This window comes from Callorhinus ursinus, unplaced genomic scaffold, assembly GCF_003265705.2.
Source record: "Callorhinus ursinus isolate GAN/ISIS: 27379988/994484 unplaced genomic scaffold, GSC_fseal_2.0 scaffold32, whole genome shotgun sequence".
In the NCBI taxonomy this organism is placed as follows: Eukaryota; Metazoa; Chordata; class Mammalia; order Carnivora; family Otariidae; genus Callorhinus; species Callorhinus ursinus.
The window spans coordinates 17,981,578-18,003,336 of record NW_027397094.1 but is presented as its reverse complement, the minus strand read 5'-3'; the positions used below and the strand labels follow the sequence as shown (position 1 = coordinate 18,003,336).

General features: G+C 43.7%; 1 protein-coding gene and 1 pseudogene across 3 annotated transcripts in view; one reads left to right on the top strand and one right to left on the bottom strand.

Moving 5' to 3' along the window:
- Window positions 1-21,759, bottom strand: part of ABCB10 (ATP binding cassette subfamily B member 10) — a 34,759-nt gene that overhangs the window by 11,156 nt on the left and 1,844 nt on the right. For all 3 annotated transcript variants that reach the window (XM_073879073.1, XM_073879075.1, XM_025850746.2), the window contains exons 2-8: window positions 12,379-12,579; window positions 11,294-11,496; window positions 8,633-8,767; window positions 7,505-7,651; window positions 6,278-6,413; window positions 1,469-1,564; window positions 109-318 (exon numbers count right to left, since the gene is read on the bottom strand). In XM_073879073.1, the coding sequence (XP_073735174.1) occupies window positions 109-318; window positions 1,469-1,564; window positions 6,278-6,413; window positions 7,505-7,651; window positions 8,633-8,767; window positions 11,294-11,496; window positions 12,379-12,579 (1,128 nt within the window). The remainder of the gene's footprint in view (window positions 1-108; window positions 319-1,468; window positions 1,565-6,277; window positions 6,414-7,504; window positions 7,652-8,632; window positions 8,768-11,293; window positions 11,497-12,378; window positions 12,580-21,759) is intronic.
- LOC112807952 (U4 spliceosomal RNA) lies at window positions 7,406-7,488 on the top strand (annotated as a pseudogene).

The following is a 21,759-nucleotide window of genomic DNA, read 5'->3' as shown; positions in this document are numbered from 1 at the left end:
CAGAATTCTCACATACAAGGTCTCTGCATAATTTGGTCCTCTCCCAGAACATGAGAGTAGAAGGGCTCTGGAGAGTCCTCTCACCCTACCATGTGATGAAGCACTCACCAGACATGGGGTCATACAACCTCAGCAGGAGGGACACCACTGTTGATTTGCCAGAACCACTTGGGCCAACCAGCGCTGTGACCGATGCTGATGGGATAGAAAGGCTGAAATCCTGGAATATGGGCACCTCTGGGCGAGCTGGATAGGCGAAATGCACATTCCTAAACTCCAAAGTGCCCTGGAAGCTCTCCTTGTTTAAAATGACCCCTTCTGAAACAAGATAGAATACTAGTTACGTAACGCAAAGATCAAGCTGACAGCAGAACTCCGTTCTCCCATTTGTCTGCCTACAGATGGCCCCGGCCCACAGCTCCTGTGCTCACCTGCAGTAGGAGCTCTTACCGGGCACAGCAGGAACAGGCCTCTGCCTAATGCTTACCTTGAGCCTGCTCTGCACCCACTCTGTCCGAGGCACTCTACGTATGCGCTTGTCTGATTCTCGCAGCCTTGAGAGGCAGAGAGGACCAGACACTGAATCTCAGAGACAACCACCTGCCCAAGCTAATGGGTAGTGGAGCTCGTTTTCACCTGTGGAGCAGTCTGGTTTCAAGCCCCATTGCCTCTCCTCTGTGCCACTGCCTCTGTAGTTCCGCAGGTCCAGGTTTTATCTTATCTACTCTAAATAAATATTTTGATAGAATGATGGTAAATGGGTGAGCCTTGTACAACAGCTTCAGAGTCTGATATTACCTTGCTAATGACTTGGGAGAAGCTGCTCCATCTCTTTTAGCTGTGTTTATTTCCTCCAGCCCGTCACACTGGAGAATGCTGGGCTTTCACTCATGATCTAGGGCTAAGCCACAATGTCCTGGGAGTCAGTGAGTGAGGAGTGGTTACTGCTCTGGCCACACGGCTCCCCCAGTCCTAGCTTCCAAGAAAGGAGCTAATAAAGGAGATGGCTCTAGCCAATTAACACCAGCATCCCCTGGCCCACTACCCAAAGCCAAGAAATTCAGAGGCTTTTCTATGTGTGATCTGTCTTCCTTTCCCTCACCCTCCCCACCGCCCAAACATCAGAATCACTAGAGAAGACAAATCTGGTGGACTGGCCAGGGCCCTTCCTATGTGCAACCCTAGGTGGTACTCCCTTCCTTCCTGCTGTGGTGGTAACGAATCACCTGCAGGAAGGCACACCGCCTGGTCAGCCCCCTCGCTTCCAGGGCAGTCCTCTGCTCAGCAGCAGTGCCTGGCACCATCCTTCCTCTCTCCCTGCCTGCCCCTCTGATCACCCTCTCTGCTGTGTGGCAGGGATGACATCCTTGCCCTGCTTGTCATTTGCAGGTAGAACAGGGAGTTGGTCTAACTGTCCAAAGCCACATTTGTTTAATCCCAGCAAAGAACAAACCCATGGGAGACCCACCATTAAAAGGCAGCTCAGGCTCTCTCTCAAGGAGCTCCCAGAGGCGTCCCCCGGCACCCAGCCCTTTCATCAGCTCCGAGTAGAAAGAGCTCAGACCTGAGGACAAGAAGCAAACATATCTGTCACCGATGCCAGGAAATGATCATCTGCTACTCCCAGACCTCTGTGGACAGTAACAATAACTTGCTTTTGATATAAAATCTGTTACCTTTCAAAAAAGGATTTGAGGCAACTACCATATTCAAAATTCCCTGTCTCATACCCTTGTTTGCCCTCAGCTTCTCCTTCTCCAATTTCATTGATTTCTAATAAAGATTAAATGTTTGGGAATTTACAAATGCATAGAGCCATAGTAATCAACCACTGAATTAAAATCACTATGTTACAGAGAAAATCTACCTAGTCAAAAAAACATAACAATATAAATAAAACACTTACTTAAAAGGAATATAAAACATCTCAATATTCATTTTAAATTCATATCCACAAAATCAACCCCCCCCTTTCAGTCAGTCAACAAATAGAACTTTTACTAGGCTAAAAACTGAAAAGTAATTTGGAAATGTTAAATATTCCAACCATCTCTTTTTAAAGTCACCTTTGAACTATGAATTAATTAATGACTTAAAACAAACAAACTCTAAGTACACTAGGCCATGTCAACTGCAAGAACATAACACTTGTAATACTTTCCCTCAGTAAGGATGCTGCAAAAATACTATCCAAATATTCTTTCTAAGGTATTTTTGTGCATATATTCGTGGAAATTTGTGCAAAATACAGTGGATTAAACTCTTCAGGTTAAATTAAAAATGCACTGGGCAGAAATAGATCCAGATAAATATAGTCAACTAATCTTTGACAAGTGAGCAAAGGCAATTCAATAAAGAAAGGATACCCTTTAACAATGGTGCTGGAACTACTGGACATCCACATACAAAAAAAAAAAAAGAATCTAGACACAGACCTCACACCCTTCACAAAAATTACTCAGAATGGATCACAGACTTAAATGTAAAGAACAAAACTATAAAACTCTTAGAAGATAACATAGGAGAAATCCTAAATGACTGTGGGTTTGGTGATGACTTTGTAGATAAACACCAAACACATGATCAATGAAAGGAAGAACTGATAAATTAGATTTCATGAAAATTGAAAACTGGAGCTCTCCAAAGAGAATGAGAAAACAAGCCACAGAGTGGGAGAAAATATTTGTAAAAGACGTATCTGATAAAGGACAGACATCCACGATATAAGAACTCTTAAAACTCAACAATAAGAAAACGAACAACCCAATTTAAAAATGGGCAAAAGACCTGAACCCAAAGACCTCACTAAAGAAATACAGATAACAAATAAGCATATGTAAAGATGCTCCACATCATATGTCATCAAGGAAATGCAAACAAAACAACAGCGAGATACCACTGTACACCTAACAGAATGACGAAAACCCAAAATTCTGACAGCACCAACAGCTGAGGAGGATGTGGCGCATCAGGAACCCTCTTCCACTGCTGGTGGGAATGCAAAATGGTACAGCCACTTTGGCAGTTTCTTACACTCAGCATACTCTTTGCATATGATCTAGCAATCTCATCCCTTTGTGTTTACCCAGAGAAGGTGAAAACTTATGTCCACATGAAAATCTGCACATGGATATTTATAGCATCTTTAGTTATAATTGCCAAATCTGGGACGTAACCAAGATGTCCTTCAATATGTGGATGGACAAATAAACTGTGGTACATCAGAAAATGAAATATTAGTCAGTCCTAAAAAGAAATGAGCTATCAAGCCCTGAAAAGACATGGAGGAATCCTCAATGCCATTTACTAAATGAAAGATGCCAATCTGAACTATAGGACATTCCGGAAAAGGCAAAACTATGGAGACAGTAAAAAGATCAGTGGTTGTGAAGGGTGAGGGGATGGGAGAAACAGGCAGAGCAGAGAGGATTTTTAGGGCAGTGAAAGTATTCTGTATGATACTGTGATGACAGACACATGTCCAAACCCATAGAATATACAACACCAGTGAACATAATATAAACTATGGACTTTGGGTGATGATGATGTGTCAGTGTTGGGTTTGTCAATTATAACAAATGTACCACTCGGATGGGGGATGTTGATACTGAGGGAGGCTGTGCTCATGTAGAAGCAGGAGATATGTGGGAACTCTCTATACTTTCCCCTCAATCCTGTTGTGAACCTAAAATTCCTCTAAAAAAAATTCTGTTAATAAAAAACAGAAAGGAAGGAAGGAGTCGGAGGTAGTTCAACAGAGTAGAGTTTAGACTCTGGAAAATAGAAACAAAACAAAATGGCCCTGGATAAACAATATGTGGTCTCTCCATACAGTGGAGTATTAGGGTCATAAAAAGTAATGAAGTACCAACCCATGCTACAATGTGGGTGAACTCTGAAAACATTATGCTATGTGAAAGAAGCCAAACATACAAGGCCACATATTATGTAATTCCATTTATAGGAACTAAAGTAAACACACGAAGACACAAAGCAAACTGTGGTTGCTAGGGGCTGAAGAGGGGAGGGATATGGAAACAGACTGCTTAATAAGTACGGGATTTTCTTTTGAGGTACGAAAATATTTTGGAACTAAGGTGAGGTGGTGGTTGCACAATGCCATGAATGTACAAAATTAGCACTGAATCGTAAACTTTAAAATGGGTAATTTTATGTTATGTGAATTTCACCTCAATAAAAATAAATCAGAAACAAGATATCAGGTTCAGTAGGAAGATGTCAGAGCATTCTCCGGTGCAAAACAAGCAAGCATGCTTTTCTTCAAACAGCACTCTGACCCTCTCTCAGCAAAGAATGCAAGTAGAATTTGTTTTTGTTTTTCAGCATGCGGTTCTAAGCAGAAAACAACATCTAAAAATTCTTATTTATTGAATAAATAAAATAGAATTTCTTGCTTGAAGATTCATTATGCAATTATTTTGAACAGTGAGCTTTACAAAAACATTCAAAATCTAATTCAACTTGTTGAATAAAGTTCCTGTAGCCTTACGTACCTGTCTGGCTTGTAACTGTGGGGAGACCGTGTGCTAACAGACTCCTCCACATCCACCTGTACCTTTTCTCCTTCCATCACCAGACAGCAGGTATCATACAAGACAGCGACCAGAGATGTGGGACAGCCTGCGGCTCTGAAAGCCAAGTGACCCCAGACCTCGAGCACAGACAAACCTCAGCAGCCGTTTCTATAACGGGGGAGGTAACTGACTCCCCGCAGATGGGAACTGTGTTTCCAACCTACTTCTGTGCAAGACACAGTTGTGAACTTGTCAGGACAAAAAGTAAGACAGTGAACACACCAAATCAGACGTGGCTTCTATCAGGTCAAGTAGTTTGGAGAAAAGCGGGTGGGAGGAACAGAGAGACTTGAGAAAGATCAAGTCAATTTGTGGCAGAAAACGTACGGAAAGGGGAGGAAAGCTGACTGTGGTCAAGCATGGAACGTGAACAGAAAGGCCATAGGGAGGGGACGTGGTAGTAGGTAAGTCCACTCTGAGGCAGGCCAGAAGACCTGAAGGAACGTGACCACCCAGGTTTGAGACCCTGCAGCCCAGCAGGCTCAACCCAGGGGTGGAGAGAGACCTAACCACATCACCGGCTCCTCCTGAACTGACCCTCTCACTTCCCAAGCCACTCAGCACCCTGAACCGTGTTAATCAGGTTTTTCTTCAAGAGCAGCCAGCAGAGGGGCGCGTCTGCCTTCGGCTCAGGTCATGATCCCAGGGTCCTGGGATCGAGCCCCGCATCAGGCTCCCTGCTCGGCGGGGAGCCTGCCTCACCCTCTCCCACTCCCCCTGCTTGTGTTCTCTTTCTCGCTGTGTCTCTCTCTGTCAAATAAATAAATAAAAATCGTAAAAAAAAAAAAAAAAGCAGCCAGCAGAACTAAAATGCTATTTTCAGGGATCTCTGGAAATCTCAGTCCAGAAAATATATATCCTCACTTGCCTGCAGATGTCTAAGGAAAAGCCTCTACCTTTAAACCCTGACAATAAAAATCTCAGGTTGAGGTGACACTGTGGGATACCAGACTTCCGTTGATCAGACCTCAGGCTATTTATCTAACCTTCCTATCTCAGTCTTCAAAGAAAGGAATCAAAAAGCAGGAAATCTCTTGCCCCTTGTTGGCTGGGCATGCCAGAGAGGTACAGAAAAGAGAACCTCACTGACTTCCCACATATTTGCTTCCATGGACCTTGCTTCCCTTTAGCCAGGAATGGACAACAAAAGCTGAACTCTGAGAGATTCCTGACAAAAGCAGGCAATTCTGTTTCATGAACTTTCTAATTTATACCGTTCGATCGTTCATCAATTTTGAACCTGGTTGACTTCTTACGAAAGGAATTTTATTCCCCAGTGATTTGTCAGTCGGGAAACTACCACTACTACAGGACTGTGGGTTTGTGTTCACAGCTGTTCAGCGCTGTCCTTCCCCCTCCCCATCTCCTAAGGCCAAAGCAAACAAGCTGTCTTAATAGGCGAGTTGGAAAATACGGCTCCAGTACGACCCCAAGCTCAGTGAGCTGCAAGAGGCCTGTAAAAATCCTCAGCTTCCCAGCCAAGTAACTGCCCACCTACATGGGATCACATTCATATCTTTATTTCTTCTTTCAAAGTCAAGTTGGACTAACATTCTAGGAAATGTTTTTTCAGTTGGAAGTTAATTGATGAGAGGTGGTGTAATGGGAAAGTTAAATTTTTATTTCAGAAACAACAACCTGATTTTTAGTTTGTAACTCTCAAGCCTATTTAAATTATATACCTCCAATGCTTAATCCAACCCAGAAAGCATACATTAGGAAGGACGAGAGTTCACCCACGGTCATGTGGGCACTGCCCATCAGCAGCCCTCCTTTGTACAAGACAGAAAGCACGATCAGGTTCCCGGAGAGCCCTGTCTGTCAAATGAAGAAAACAGAGATGTCAGGTGGGAACCACAGACCTAAATGCTACAAGGATGAACATGGCCTATAATTTCCTTTTTACATTTAACTATCACAACAAGATTTTTCCGAATAGTAAGTTTTAATGTGAATTTCAAATAAAAAAATACTTTTGAAATATTACAGTACTTGAAGGAAATATACTCATCAACAGGAAAACCTAGAAGCTAAGACACCCATCTGATTCCTATTTTACTCAATCTATTCAGTTTGCAAAGGAAAGAACAATATTAAGAACTCCCTCCATAAGAAGGAGATGAATATATAGTTAATATGTGTGTTTATATATTCTAATGTGATACCCCGAGCAAAGCTGGATAAGCAGTTGGAGTCCTGTCTCTCTTATCTGCCTTGAGCGTTGTTAGGTGCGTGGTCTCTGGTCAATGCTGCCTTATCTGGGCCTCTGCTTCCTCCATGTCCCTAAATCATGACCGTTATTGAATCACCTGAAGTTCTTTCCAATTTGAAGATGCTATGGATTTCCCTTCATGGTGATTTTCTATTCAGTGTCATATTTTTTCATACTTCTTTCTTGAGATACACTGAAGTTATTTTGGTTAATCCTCAGTGGGTCTCAAACTGCATCAGAATGACCTGGAGGCCTGTTAAAATGGATTGCTGGCCCCTGCGCCAGGGTTTCTGATTCATGGGTCTGGAGTGAAGCTGAGGATCTGCACATCCAGCCAGGTCCCAGGTGAAGCGGATGCAGGTGGTCTGGACCACACCGGGAAGCTGTCTGATCCCACGCTGTTTTGGTCTCATCACCCACTTCCCTTTGTTACATGTAGCGGTTTTCCTCTTCCTTCACATAAATAGTTTATGAATGCTCACACCTAGTCTCGAAGTGGAAGAGAATTATTTTCTATTCATGGCAAAGTCACAGAATAAAAATGTCTTTCAGTCATAAGATCCACCCTTTGCAGTCTTTTTAAAATGATCTACTTACTAGCTTTGCGCAGTGGCAGTATCATAGCCAATGAGGTTTATCCGAGGCGCGATTATTGCTAATTGAAAAAATAAATAAATAAATAAAATGATCTACTTACTGCTCCGTAGAAGCAAGCCTGAGCAAATGCTTCTTTCCTTGCTAACTGCATCACGCGGTCCACTTTGCTGGTGTATTTCTCTATTTCAGTCATTTCTTTACCAAAAGCTCGAACAGTTCTTATATTTCCAATACGTTCCTCAGCTAGCTGGGAGAATAATAAATACATTTCAGGAAAAGGAAAGTCACATTTCAAGATTCCTACAGGCAAGTTAAAATGGGGCTCTCATTTTTTTTTAAAGATTTTTATTTATTAGACAGTGAGAGAGGGAACACAAGCAGGGGGAGTGGGAGAGGGAGAAGCAGGCTCCCCACTGAACAAGGAGCCCGATGCGGGGCTCGATCCCAGGACCCTAGGATCATGACCTGAGCCGAAGGCAGACGCTTAACCGACTGAGCCACCCAGGCACCCTGGGGCTCTCATTTTTAAGACATTCAATAGAATGCTGCTCAGGATACATGACTAAGTCAAAAATAGGTTACAAAGCAGAGTATATGAACAATCCTATTTTTGGAAACAAATATTTATCTATACATACAAACACCATATATGAGTAGATAGAAAGACAAACAGGAGGGCTAATAAACAGACACTGAAATATATTTTTATGCAGAGAAAAAAGATAAAAAGGATAGATTTTAAAATGTTAATAACATTCATTCTGAGAGACAGGGTTGTATGTGTTATTTTCCCTCTTTATATTTTCCAGCTTTCAGTTACAAACACACTTGGTTTTTGTAACATGAAAATGTAAGTTATTTTTAATTTTTTTTAAAAAATACAGTATTGGGTAGCATTACAAAGCTTCACTTATTAATTAATAAAGGACAGAGTGTCATGCAGAAACTATCCTCAAAATATAATTAGATTTTCCATCCTATAAGAAATAGTGATGGTAAAGCACTAAGGAGTTCATACAGTGTTCAGTCAAGTGGGATCTACGCCAAGGTGTGGGTAGTAATGTAGTCTAGAAGGCAGAGTATTTTAGGTTTCTAGGATCTTGAGGGCTAACTTAAGGAAAAGTAAGCACATTTTTGGAAAGCCTAAGTACATCTCTTAGGGGGTGCCCACTAGAACCTGGACTCTGAGTTCATTCTAGTGGAGACCATACAGGGGAGCAGCCTTTACCTGAGTGGCTTGTGCCAGGGAATCCTGTGTAACTTTGGTTAGTTTCCGTAGATAACGTCCATAAACCACAGCAAGGATTGATATTGGAGGCACCACACTCAAAACAAAAGTGGCCAGATTTGGTGAGACAAAAAACTGTCAAAAACAAAAGCCAAAAGGTGCTTGTTACACAGAGTAGCAAGACATTCTCATTACCTACTATAGGGGGGTGTGGGTGTGGGTGTGGGTGTGGGTGTGGGTGTGTTTAAATTAACAGGCAGGTTTGAAGGTGCTGTCTCAAAGTTGTACACCCTGTTTTGGTGGAACTTTTCGGACATCTTCAATCTTCATAAAACTCCACGAAAAATCAGCATGCCACACAGGGGTAACATGGCAAAGCTGCTGAAGGAAGGATGGAAGTATTCTCCCCTCCAGCGCTGTACCCTTGCTGATACAACGCTGTATACAGTAGGCGACACTGGTCAACCACAGAGGAGAGGAAGGCAGGACAGGAGTAACGGAAGGAGGCCCATGCGGCTCCATGCCGACCAGACCACACCAGGAATTCTGTGTTCCAGTCTGGGTCCCCTCGAAGGCACTGAAGAACCAGAGCAACGTGTCTCATTGAAATGGCCGAGAAGGCAAAGACACCACAAAAACCCGTATCAAATGAAGATGAAAGAGGACTCTCCGCAGGGGGTGGAACTAACAAGTGGGAGAAGAGTTAGAGCTGTTTCCATACCTCAGAGGAATGACGGCTCAGCAGGACAGATGCGAACTCAACATAAGGAGTTTCTAACTGGAGTTGCTCAAAGAGGAAGTAATCAACTTCTATAGAAATAACACAGTGAGTTTTCCTGTCAACCCTGCAATTTGGTGACTGGATTTTAAACGGCACTAGCATCTTTTCAACAAATTGTTAAAATCTGCCAAATCTCATTTGCACAGAAAGTAGTATAATCAGCATAAGGCTTTCTTAAAAAGCTGAGGAAAAGTTGCACACGGAAATGTACGGTAATAGATGGATCAACCAATCATTCATTCATTTTCTCATTCAAGAGCTCGTTACTGAATGCCTACACATGCACACGCTATTCCAGGCACCTGGAAGATAAACTGACCCATGTGGAGTTTTATCCAAGGGGAGAGCTAGATAGCAAATGGGTAAAAGAGGGACAGAGAGAACAATTTCAGGTGTAATAGGGTCTTGGAAGAGCAAGTGACAAAGGCCCTGAAGCAGGAATGAGCTTGGCACCTTCAATTTATGGAATGACCCCCCCGAGCAGACAAGTCATGCAGTTCAGCAGGGCCCCGGGATGATGGCTGCCAGCAGGACACACGCAGGGGGAGTGATGCAATCAGGGCAGGTCTGATGGTTCTGGGGCCTGACTACACGGGACCTCAAGCAAACCATCTGCATGGGGTGCCCTCTGCGGTGGGGCAGGAAATGCATCAGTCCCATTCCATTCCATAATCTGATGTTACCAGCTCAGTCTGCAACACGTCCGTCTGCTCTGGATTGAGTGCTACGTGGAAGCAAAGAGGACATAAGCCCAAGCTATTCCACTTGGGGGATGGGAATAATTACAGTCCTCGTTTAGGGATCTGGAACTGCACTGCTTAAAATGACAGCATCACATGGCTACTGAGCACCTCAGATGTAGCTAGTGTGACTGAGAAACTGAATTTTTAAATTTGTTTAGTTTTAATTAAAATTTAAACTTAAAAATGAATATTCTATTTCTATTCAGTTATTGGTAAGGTTTTAGGTATGTCTGGAAAACCTGGTACGTCAGTCTACTTTTTCAATGGCAAATTTTATAAATCTAAACGAGGATGAAATATTTCCAATGAAAATTTAGCATCCGAATTGAGATGTTCCATAAGTATAAAAGACATTGGATTTTGAAATCTTAATATGAAAAAATAATATTAAATTTCAGATTAATAATTTTTTATATAAATTACATGTTGAACTGATACTTCGTTTATATTGGGTTAAATAAAATATATTATTAAAGTTAATCTCATCTTTCTTTTTGCTTTTTAAAATGTGGCTGTTAGAAAATTTAAAATTACCTATGTGGCTTGCATGACATTTCTCCTGGCCAGCAGCACAGGTCTGATGAGTGAGGTAAACAGACAGGACAGTGCTCAAGCCACCCAGTTAAGGCAGGAAAGAGGCTGTGGGGGTAGAGAGAGCTCACTTCAGTGGAATATAGATCTACTTCTTGTACAGAAGGATGGAATTTACCCTCCTCCGAAAGGCAATGATTCCTTGGTCTTGTCAAGTTTAACACTGCCTTTTGGGGGGCAGGGAGAGAATGTAACTTACAATCTTTCCTTTAACCCAACTGCTTGGCACCCAAAGGGCTCCCACCACCTGTTGCTCTTTTCTGCAACATTCTTTCACACAGCCTTAGAAAACCCAAGCAATAATGTAATCTTTGCTAAATGTAACGGTCCACTCTTCCAAGAAGTCATTCTGGAGAAACCAAGGTGGCAGGGGGCCACACAGGAAGAGGCCATCTCCACATCACGCAGCCTCTGTGACAGCACTCTTGGCTAAGTGGCTTACAGGATGATGAGAACAGCTCAACTTGAGCTAATCTCATGACTGAGAGGCCTGGAACAGGCCAAAGCCCTGACTAGAAGGTACCAACACAAGCCAGGCTAACATACCATCATGCCAATGCCAACAGAAGCCTGGGCCCCAGCCCGGAGCCCATCCGAGAGGTTTTCGGTCACCGAGCGCCCTAGGAGTGCGGTGTCTGAGGAGAGGCGGTTAATCAATTCTCCTGTGCGAGTCTTGTCAAAGAAAGCAACTTCTTGCCTCAGAACAGAGGAGAATAACGAAGTTCTCAACCTATTCACAATGCGCTGACCTGCAAAAGCAAACAGGAATGGCATCAGCTTGGGTGCAGCCACCTAATAGGTTGCAGCTTGGCCCGAGGTCATCAACCTCTTCTGAGCACCACAGCCTCTGAGGCATGTCTGGTGCCCTGTATCCACCTGGTGGGAACAGACTCACCTGAGCCCTGGCATATTGGCAGACGTGCACCGGTAACAAGCACTGATTTTCTCTTAGCAACCATATACAAACTGCGGATGTGGAGGACGGGGTACAGGGATAAAATACAGGATCTCTGAGAGATGTTTAAAAAGTATTATTTACAAATAAGCTTTACTACATTAACTTCTCAAAAGCTAATTTTGTTCCTCCTTGGCAATCCTTTTCTGTATTGAACTTTCAAATGGCAAGCACTGGTTAATTATCTATTTTATTAGCTAAATACTGAGAAGCGACTTAGAGTCTGGCATCCCGGGCTCTGGGATTACTGTGGTAGTCCCCCACCTGTTAACAACCAGGACTCATCACGGAAATGCTGTAAAAAAATCATTGCCCCAGTGCCTACTGAAGGGGAAACACAAACATGGAGCAGATAAGGTTTCCACAGTTCCCTGGAGGAGGCTCAGAACTCCAGCCTCCTGACCACGGGCCGTGTCTGCAAACCTCCCATCAGACAGGCTCCGTCCCTCACTTCACTTCGTGTACAGGGAGAGTTGAGAAGAGAGTGCCTGACCTAAAACAATTCGTAGCTCCAACGTCTGGCCATACATAGGGCTCTGTCCCCGCTGAACGTGATGGCAGGAGAAAAGAGGAACAGACGGCCTGGAGCACACGAACCTCGAGCCCGGACAGCCCTACGTGACGCCACTGGAGGCCTCTGGAATACCTCGCTCGTGCAAGGCGAGGGCCGTTTTACCTGAAGTCTGCATGAGGTAGACGCGAACAGCGTTGGCGGCAGCGCCACACAGGAACACGCCACTGAGCACCAGGCAGAGGCGGGTCAGCTTGGAGAGGCAGTCCACGGTGGGGTTTGTGTAAATGACATCGATGATCTTTCCCAGGAAGAAGGGGGCAGACATGGTGATGACACTGGACACGGCCAGAAACCCAACTGCGGCTATAAAAACACAAGCAGCTCTCAGGTCCGTGGGCACTTCGGCAAGGGGCAGGGGGCCAACTTCACCACGCTTCTCTCCCAGAGCTGCCATCCAGAGCACGCGCTGCTCTCATGTGCTGGGAGTTTCCTTCCTTTTGCTCCTGGACCCTTGACTAAAGGCAAGAACCCAGGGGGTTCCAGGGACACACGAGTAGGGTGGCTGTAGGGAGGCACTGATCATACCCAAGTACCCAGACAAAATGACTTTTGCTTTACCCAGGTCTGATCATGTGAAGACAAGAATGACCAAGGACTAACTATGAAAATCTGAAGGTCCATTCTGACCTCCCTCCCTGCCTCTTGCTCTGGGTGTTCAGCTCAGATAACATTTTTCCTACATTCATGCTATCCATTGTCATTCTCTGGCATCTAACTGTGTCTTTGCTTGAAGATCAAACAATGCAGGTAAAGCACTTGATTATGTATACTATTTCCAAAGGCTATTTAAAGTTTTGAAATAGTATACTGTTCCTGGCACCCATTACACATGTGATATGTTCCTTCTTAATCTTATTGCTTTGGGGAATAAAGCACCAGAATACCAGCATGATATGGAAATAGATAATAACACAATTGTTCACACATCTAAAAAACAGGGGAATAGAGTCTTATCAGAAAGGAAAATATTAAGAAAATCCAATCAGGAACAACACAGACCCCAGGCAAGTAAGTGCATTCACAAAAAGAGGAATGCAAATTTATACTACAAAGATATACCAGTTTTCATCTATTAGATTGGCAAGGATCAGAGTTCGATAACACACTGTGTGGGTGAAGCTGTGGGAAAAGAGGCATTTACACTGTCAGTGGGTGTGCAAAGTGGTACAACTGCAATGGAGAATGATGTGATCATTTTGGTTAAAATGTGAAAGTACATTCTCTTTGATCCAGCAATTCTACCCCTAAGATTTTAACTTAACATATACTCCCATATGTGTACACAAAACATGTACCTTCGAGGATGTTCATTACAGCATTACTTATACCAGCAAAGGACTCAAAGTATGCAAACAACCACCAGTGGGAAACAAGTTAATCAATTAAGAAGCATTTATTTTATGCATCTTACACAGTCATTCAGAAGAATGAGGCAACTCTCCAGGTACAGACATCACCAAGATACACTGTTAGTGAAAACGGCCTGAGACACAAATGTTAACATTTGCTCAGTGGCTCTTAAGTTTATATACACACAGAACATCTCTGGGGTAGTAATAAGAAACAGGTAAGACTGGGGTTGGGACACCTGGGTGGCTCAGTCAGTTAAGCATCTGACTCTTGATTTTGGCTCAGGTCACGATCTCAGGGTCATGAGATAGAGGCCCGCATCAGGCTCTGCACTCAGCAGGGAGTCTACTTCTCCCTCTCTCCCTCTGTTTCTCCCCCTACTCTCTCTTTCCTTAAAATAAATAAAATCTTAAAAAAAGGAAGATTGGGGTGTTTGGGGGCAGGGTACAGGCCACTGCATGCCTTTTGAGTTTGGTCCTATTAGGAACCCAGCTAGTGCCACCACCACAGATTCCATGGTGAGGCTCTAGATGACTACAACATGAACTGACCCCTGGGAGAGGGGAGCTCTCACACCCCACAATCAGCAGTTGCTTCTCTTTGCGTTTTGCCTAATGCCAACACTGCAATTAAAGGTATTGTTTTTATGTAACCTTAATAAAAAGAGTATACATTGTATTATTTACAATACTGAGATATGGAAGCAACCCAAGTGTCCACCCATACATGACTGGATAATGTGGTGTGTACACACACACACACACACACACACACACACACACACACACACACACGACTATTAGCCACAAAAGAATGCGAGCTTGCCATTTGCTATAAGACGGATGGACCTAGAGGGTATTATGCTAAGTGAGATAAGTCAGACAAAGAAATGATTTCACTTATATGTAGAATATAAAAAACAAAACAAATGAATAAACAAAAAGTTTTAGACTCTTAAATACAGAGAACAAACTGGTAGCTGCCAGAGGGAAAGTGGGAGGGAGTACTGAGAAATAGATAAAGGAGATTAAGAGGTACAATCTTCAAGTTATAGAATAAGTAAGTCACAGAGACCAAAGTACAACATAGGGAAGGAATATAGTCAATAATACAGTATTAAATGCTGTTTGGTGACAGATGGTGACTACACTTATCGTGGTGAGCACTAAGTAACAGATAGAATTGGCAATTCCATATATTATACACCTGAAACTAATATAACATTGCACATCAACTATACTTCAATTAAAAATAGTTTTTATATTTAAAAAGAGTATAGAGCAGAGCACCTGGGTGGCTCAGTCAGTTAAGTGTCTGCCTTTGGCTCAGGTCATGATCTCAGGGTCCTGGGAGCGAGCCCCACGTTCCGCTCCCTGCTCCGTGGGGACTCTGCTTCTCTCTCTCCCTCTGCTCCTCCCCCTGTTTGTGCTCTGTCTCTGTCAAATAAATAAATAAAATCTTTAAAAAAAAAAAAAGAGTATAGAGCAAACTCAGTGCCAACAGTTTCAGTTGGCAGAGCTCTAGGAGAAAGGAGAGCCTTTTAAGTAAGGACGATTTCACACAACCACGCTCTTCCCTCCTCGAGGCCTTCTGACATCCTCTTCTCGAGAAGACCCACTCTGACAACCTTATTTAAAATACAGATACCCAATACTGGCTGCCTCATTCCCTCATTTTCCTCCTAGCACCCCCCACCTTCTGGCATTCTAAACATTTCACTTGTTTATTGTCTATCTCTTCATTAGGACATAACAGACTTTTTTAAGAATTTATTTTTAAGTAATCTCTACACCCAACGTGGGGCTTGAACTCACAACCCCAAGATCAAGAGCCACATGTTCTTCTGACTAAGCTGGCCAGGTGCCCCAGGACATAAAAAAGATTTTTGTCTGCTTTGTTCACTGCTATATCTGCACCCCACAGACACATAGTAGAAGTTCAATAAACACCTGTCGAATGTACTTTGGCAAAGAAGGCACAAAAGTGTATCAGACCAAAGTTCCTCAGTTGCCTAAATAGGAACGTAAGATCTGGCACCTCAGAAAATCCAGATGGAAATGACTCTTTGCACAGAGCCGGAAAGTCCCTGTGTCTGGCTTAAAATCCCATAATCACAATTTAACTGAGTAATGTAAACCTGGCCAAGGGCCATTTCATTTTGATGTAAGACCTGGGGTCTTGTTTCAAAATGCCACGCTCCTGACAATAGGGCCCAGAGGGACTGAAAGCCCACAAGGCACGCAGAACTAACTTGGGATTCCGCACTTCACAACTGTGGTGAACAGGCATGCTCCAGAAGGAGGAGTCCTGGGGAACAAGGGATCAACCCGAGAAGCCTTTCTGCTTCATCTTTCATCAGTAGCTAGTCTCTCCAGTCTGTTCATTCACTCTGGCCAAAGCTTCCAAGAGTATAATGTATGTGAAGTGCTAGAAGTGTTCTTTTCTCCCTCCCTCCTCCAGTGTTCTAATTCAAAGTTTTGATTCCAAATCAGAATCTGTAGTTTGTGAATAAAATGCCCTACGATTTTGATTCTGAACACTAGTTCTTACACAATAATGATAATGACTACAAAGAGGAAGGAATTTAGTTGAATCCAAACTCATTCCAGCATATCCCCTTTTGCCTTTTAATAAAAAAAAAATTATCTGTTTGTTTTATTGCCATTTGTGTCCTTTTCGTACAAACTGAATATAGACAAAAGGAAAATAAAAGTTTTTCGGCTTTTGTTTAGATGGATTCCTGTTAATGGAGGTTTTATTTACTACATACCACTGTCTTAGACATTAATGAATAATTTAGACTTGCACCCTATTGTTTCAGATTCCTCCCTAAACCTGACATGCTAACTGTACTACAATCCTTCTGAAATCCTTCTCCAACTTTTTTCTGTGGTTAAGCCTCTTGCTTGTTCCTATCCTTGCCTGATGGGACCCCAGCAACTCTTACGTATCTCTTGACAGATATCTTCAGGCATCTTTCTGTTATCCTCATTCTACGAAATCATGGCATCCAAAAAGTGAAAGAAATATTCTTCAAAAGAAGGGGGCCAGAAACCCTAAAATGCAGTTAACTCATGAAAAAAACAGAGGTTTGGGATGGGTGGAAGAAGCTGCACAGCATGCCCATCACCTGCTAGACATGGTACCCATCTTTTAAGGATTCATCTGACAATTTGGCAGGTACAGCTAAGCCCAGTGTCATTCCAGGACTAAAGATGAAACAGAAAAATGAGTCCCCACCACTGTCTGAAGCATTTGGTAGGCACTATCTCCTTGAATCGTCCCCCAAATCCTCTTATCCACATTTTCAAAGGAAACTCAAGCACAGAGAGGCGAGGGAGCTTGCCCAAGGTCACCCAAATCATATAATGCAGAACCACACTGAGACAAAGCCTTCATCTTACTACATTCGAAGTAGAGAAAAGGGCACAAGCCTGGGGGTTGGGGCAGGCCAGGAAGGAGAATGCCTGCAGGACAGAGTTGGAACTGGGACCTCATGGCGCAAAGGAAGAAGTACTAAGAAACAAAGTGGAGAGGTAGTGGGTTCTTGATTATAACGTGGAATAGGGAATTTACAGAATGGCAGGCTAAGAGGGCTTTAAGTTGGGTAGTGCTACAGTCAGCTTTGCATTTTATTTATTTATTTTTTTTTTTTAAAGATTTTATTTATTTATTTGAGAGAGAGAGCGAGCACATGAGAGGGGATAGGGTCAGAGGGAGAAGCAGACTCCCCGCTGAGCAGGGAGCCGGATGCGGGACTCGATCCCGGGACTCCAGGATCATGACCTGAGCCGAAGGCAGTGGCTTAACCAGCTGAGCCACCCAGGCGCCCTATTTATTTATTTTCTTAAAGATTTTATTTATTTGTCAGAGAACGAGAGAGAGCACAAGCAGGGGGGAGCAGTAGGCAGAAGAAGCAGGCTCCCCGCTGAGCAAGGAACCCAATGTAGGACTCAATCCCAGGACCCTGGGATCATGACCTGAGCCAAAGGCAGACGCTTAAGCGACTTGGCCACCCAGACGTCCCCAGCTTTGCATTTTATTTTTAACTTATTTTTTTATTATGTTATGTTAGTCACCATACATTACATCATTAGTTTTTGATGTAGCGTTCCATGATTCATTGTTTGCATATTACACCCAGCGCTCCACACAATGTGTGCCCTCCTTGATACCCAGCTTTGCATGTGAAACGATCCACTCTGGCTGCAGAGTGAAAGGGGAGGGCTGGAGGCCAGCATGACTGCAGACAGAGACTCCTTAGAACACGCTAGTCCACTGCTCCAGGCAAGAGGGACCGGAGGGAACTAGGGCAAGGGCAGAGAGGACAAGGAGGGCGACAAGGACAGGGGATACTTTTATGAACTAGGCTCTACAGGACCTGAGGATTGGCCGGGTTTGGGGAGCATGTTAGGAGGACAGGTTCTAAACTGGACCTTGCTCTGCCATCTAGCTGTCTGACCCCCAGTGAGTCACTCAACCTCCCTGTGCCTCAGGGTCTTCATCTATAAAATGGCAATAAAAGTTATACCTCCTTCATAGAAATATTACAAGGAGTAAATTAAGTGCATATATGTAAGGCATCTGATACAGGGCCCAATATCTAGTGAACAATAATCACCTATTATCTTCATCACTGTTACCATCACAAGGAGCCAAGAATGTCTCCAGCTGTGGCAAAGGGGTTCACACAGCAGTCCACTCTCTGAGAGAAGGGACAGAGCAGGAAAGGCAGCTTTAGGGAGGAAGGCAACTTTGGTTTTTGGACATGTTGAGTTTTCAAGTGTTCAGGAGACATCTCCATGGATGCAAGGTGGGTATTATGGGGCACAAAGGAGGAGAAGGTATTGCAGGTTAGAGGGTGAGGTGAAGAAACCTGGCATCTAAGCTGGATAGGGAAGGAAGTGAAGACATCAGGAGCTGGTAGACTAGCAGCAAACAGAGTTTAGGAAACTGCTCAGTTCATGGAGTAATCTGCAGAACAAAGATCTTCCAGACTGTCAGCTTGTGCTGAAGACTGAGGCATCTGGGCCATATCTGCAATAGTGGGAGGCCTGCCTTTGACTCCAGAGCTCGCTGTTCAGTAGACATATGATGTACTTTCAAATCTTCTGCCACATTAAAAGAATAAGAGGGGGTAAGATTAATTTTAACAATGCATTTAATCCAATATACCCAAAATATTAATCAACCTGTAATCAACATAAAAATAGCGAACCCTACTTTTTTTCATACCAAGTTCTTTTAAAACATGGTATGCATTGTCTGCTTATATCAATTCTAACACGTTTCATAGCACAGCTAGAGAATGTTCATGTTTTCTCTGAAATACAGTATTTCCAGAGCAAACAAACCTCCTTGGCTTTCTGGAGCAGTCTCAATTTGAGAGGTTCAGCCTCACTGTGCCGGCAGTACTGTCCTTGGAAGAGCCTCCGTCCTGACCTGGGCTTCAGGAAACAGCCATTCTAAGCACGGCTCACCCTCTCCTTGCTTACTGCATTCACTGGTTTTATCACTCTATTCTTTTTGGTCACTTCATAAAATATAACTATACATTCAGCAAAAGCTCCTGGTGGGCATCAGGTTCTAAGAACGGTCCTAATCTCAAACCACACAAGTCCTTATCAGTATTTTAAATGAGGGGCACCCTCCCCAGTTCTCCAGAGGCCTCAACTGAACGGTGTGGGTGGAGGGGTGGAGGTGTACCTTGCTTGCACAGTGTAACCAGGAACCTGCCCGGGAAGTGTAGGGAAGGCAAGCTGGCTCTGTGTGCACCTCCAGGTTGGCATTGTCATTATAACCTCACAGTTCCCCAACGACCCACAGCTCACTCCTGATATCAATTTATGCAGTGTTCCCTGCCCCTAACTCAATGGGGTGGCTACAGCCCTCCACGGCCTCCCTCTATCTGCCAAACGCAGCAAGGGGCTCGGACAAATTACTTCTTATCCCAGCAGTCCATCCACAGGGGCTCCTCGATGAGCTCCTGTATCTTTTAAGACTCCTCTGGCCAAGGCGATAAGATGAAGAATTATGAGAGAGAGACTGGAGAGCAACTTTGTAAAAAGGCCATGACTATAGGATGATGGTGCGAATTCCTATACCAAGTGAGCCGCAGGGGGGCGAGGGCAGGTGAGGGGACTGCAGTGCCTTTGGGAGGAGAACGGGAACAATGCTAAAACTCTTCTCTGCACACATATGGAAACATTTCACATGGTAGACCCTGGTTTTAAAGTTTCTGATATAAATTACTTCAGATCAAAGTGTTCTGCTCACAGGCTTCAAGTGGCATACTCAGCAGATTGCTGAAGACAGATGAAAATATTGTTAATCAAATGTATAGCTGAATCGTTGAAAAAGGATTTTTGCATTTGTTTTCCTAAAAATTGGCAAATTAACACTGGAATTTCTTTTCTTCAGCTCAGCTTTTTTTGGTTTCTTGATTAACACATACACACACACACACACACACACACACACACACACACACAGAGCTCTTTATCCACAGCATTTCAGAGAGATGTGCCAACATCTGAGGCTGCTCTTACGATAAGTTACAAATTAATGATGACACCCCACTTCCTTTTAATCCCACAAATGCCAACGTCCAGATGGGCTTCGATATATCATATATAATGACTTTTAAGGAAACCATATGTCCTAGTAAGGGTTTTTCAACAGATTTCCTCATAAGATACAATAAGTATTTATTATCTGTTTAAAATAAATTAGTGTATCAAGCTCGGACTTATTTTCTCAGATTATATGTTCACAATTATTCAATGAGGCAGATCAAAATCGCTTTTTTTTAAAAGATTTTATTTATTTATTTGAGAGAGAGAGAATGAGATAGAGAGAGCATGAGAGGGGCGAGGGTCAGAGGGAGAAGCAGACTCCCCGCTGAGCAGGGAGCCCGATGCGGGACTCGATCACCGGACTCCAGGATCATGACCTGAGCCGAAGGCAGTTGCTTAACCAACTGAGCCACCCAGGTGCCCCAAAATCGCTCTTCTTAAAAGGAGGTACAGCTCTGACTTCATTTAAAGCTGTCTTCTCAACATACTAGCGTGGTCGGACATGTGGGAACGGAAGGAAGGTACAGGGATGATGATTATGAGAGAGGCAGGGCTGGGCTACCCAGAGGGCTGAGCACATGTGGGCACCAGCAAAGTCTGATGTCTAAAACACCTTCTCGGCACCTGATATTTCAGAAATAAAACAAAACTGGCTTTCCTTGCAGTCACTCTGAGTTGCATATGGGAATGGCAGACATACCCTGTAGTGCTCAGGGACTCTAAATTTGGGCCTCAATCTGGGCCTGGTGGGACCATTATTTATTCCTTCATCTCGGGCACTCTGAGCCCCTGCTCTGTGCTGCACACATGCTAAGAACTAGACAGAATCAGACACAGTGCCTGTCTCGAGCAGCTCACAGTCCAGTGAGATTATCTAGTCTCAAAATTTTCTTTTAATAGGGTAAAAGATCTTTATTTCCATCAAAATCTACATACGCCCAACTGAGCAATGAAATAAATTCTCTTTATACCTCGGTGATACCAAGAATTGCCCTAAGCTTCAACAGTCAGCGACAGGTAAAACATTCCTACTCCACCTGCCTTCCTCCACATCACAAATGACTCCCTAAGAAAATCCTTTCTAAAGCAGCAAAGCATGCGGGCTTCTCACCTGCTTCAAGGGCTGCATCTGACAACCTCACAGGCCCTCGCCCTCATCATGGCTGCAGTTTTATCTCTAGTCATATGATTATTTCATTTATGTTTCCTCCCCATTAAGCTGGAAGCCCTAGCAGAAACAGGAACTGTTTTTTTCTGCTCGCCAATGTAACCCCATGCATGGCCTACCATATATTGAGCGGGCTCAATAAGTATTTATTAAAGAAATGAAAATTTAGGGGAATCTCAAAAACCTTTAGATCTTAAAAGGCCCTTGCACGTAAACATTTCCCCAGCTACGGTTAAAAATGAGGAACGATAGGGGCGCTTGGGTGGCTCAGATGGTTAAGCGTCTGCCTTCGGCTCAGGCCATGATCGCAGGGTGCTGGGATCGAGCCCCACATCAGGCTCCTGGCTCAGCAAGGAGCCTGCTTCTCCCTCTCCCTCTGCCTCTCTCCCT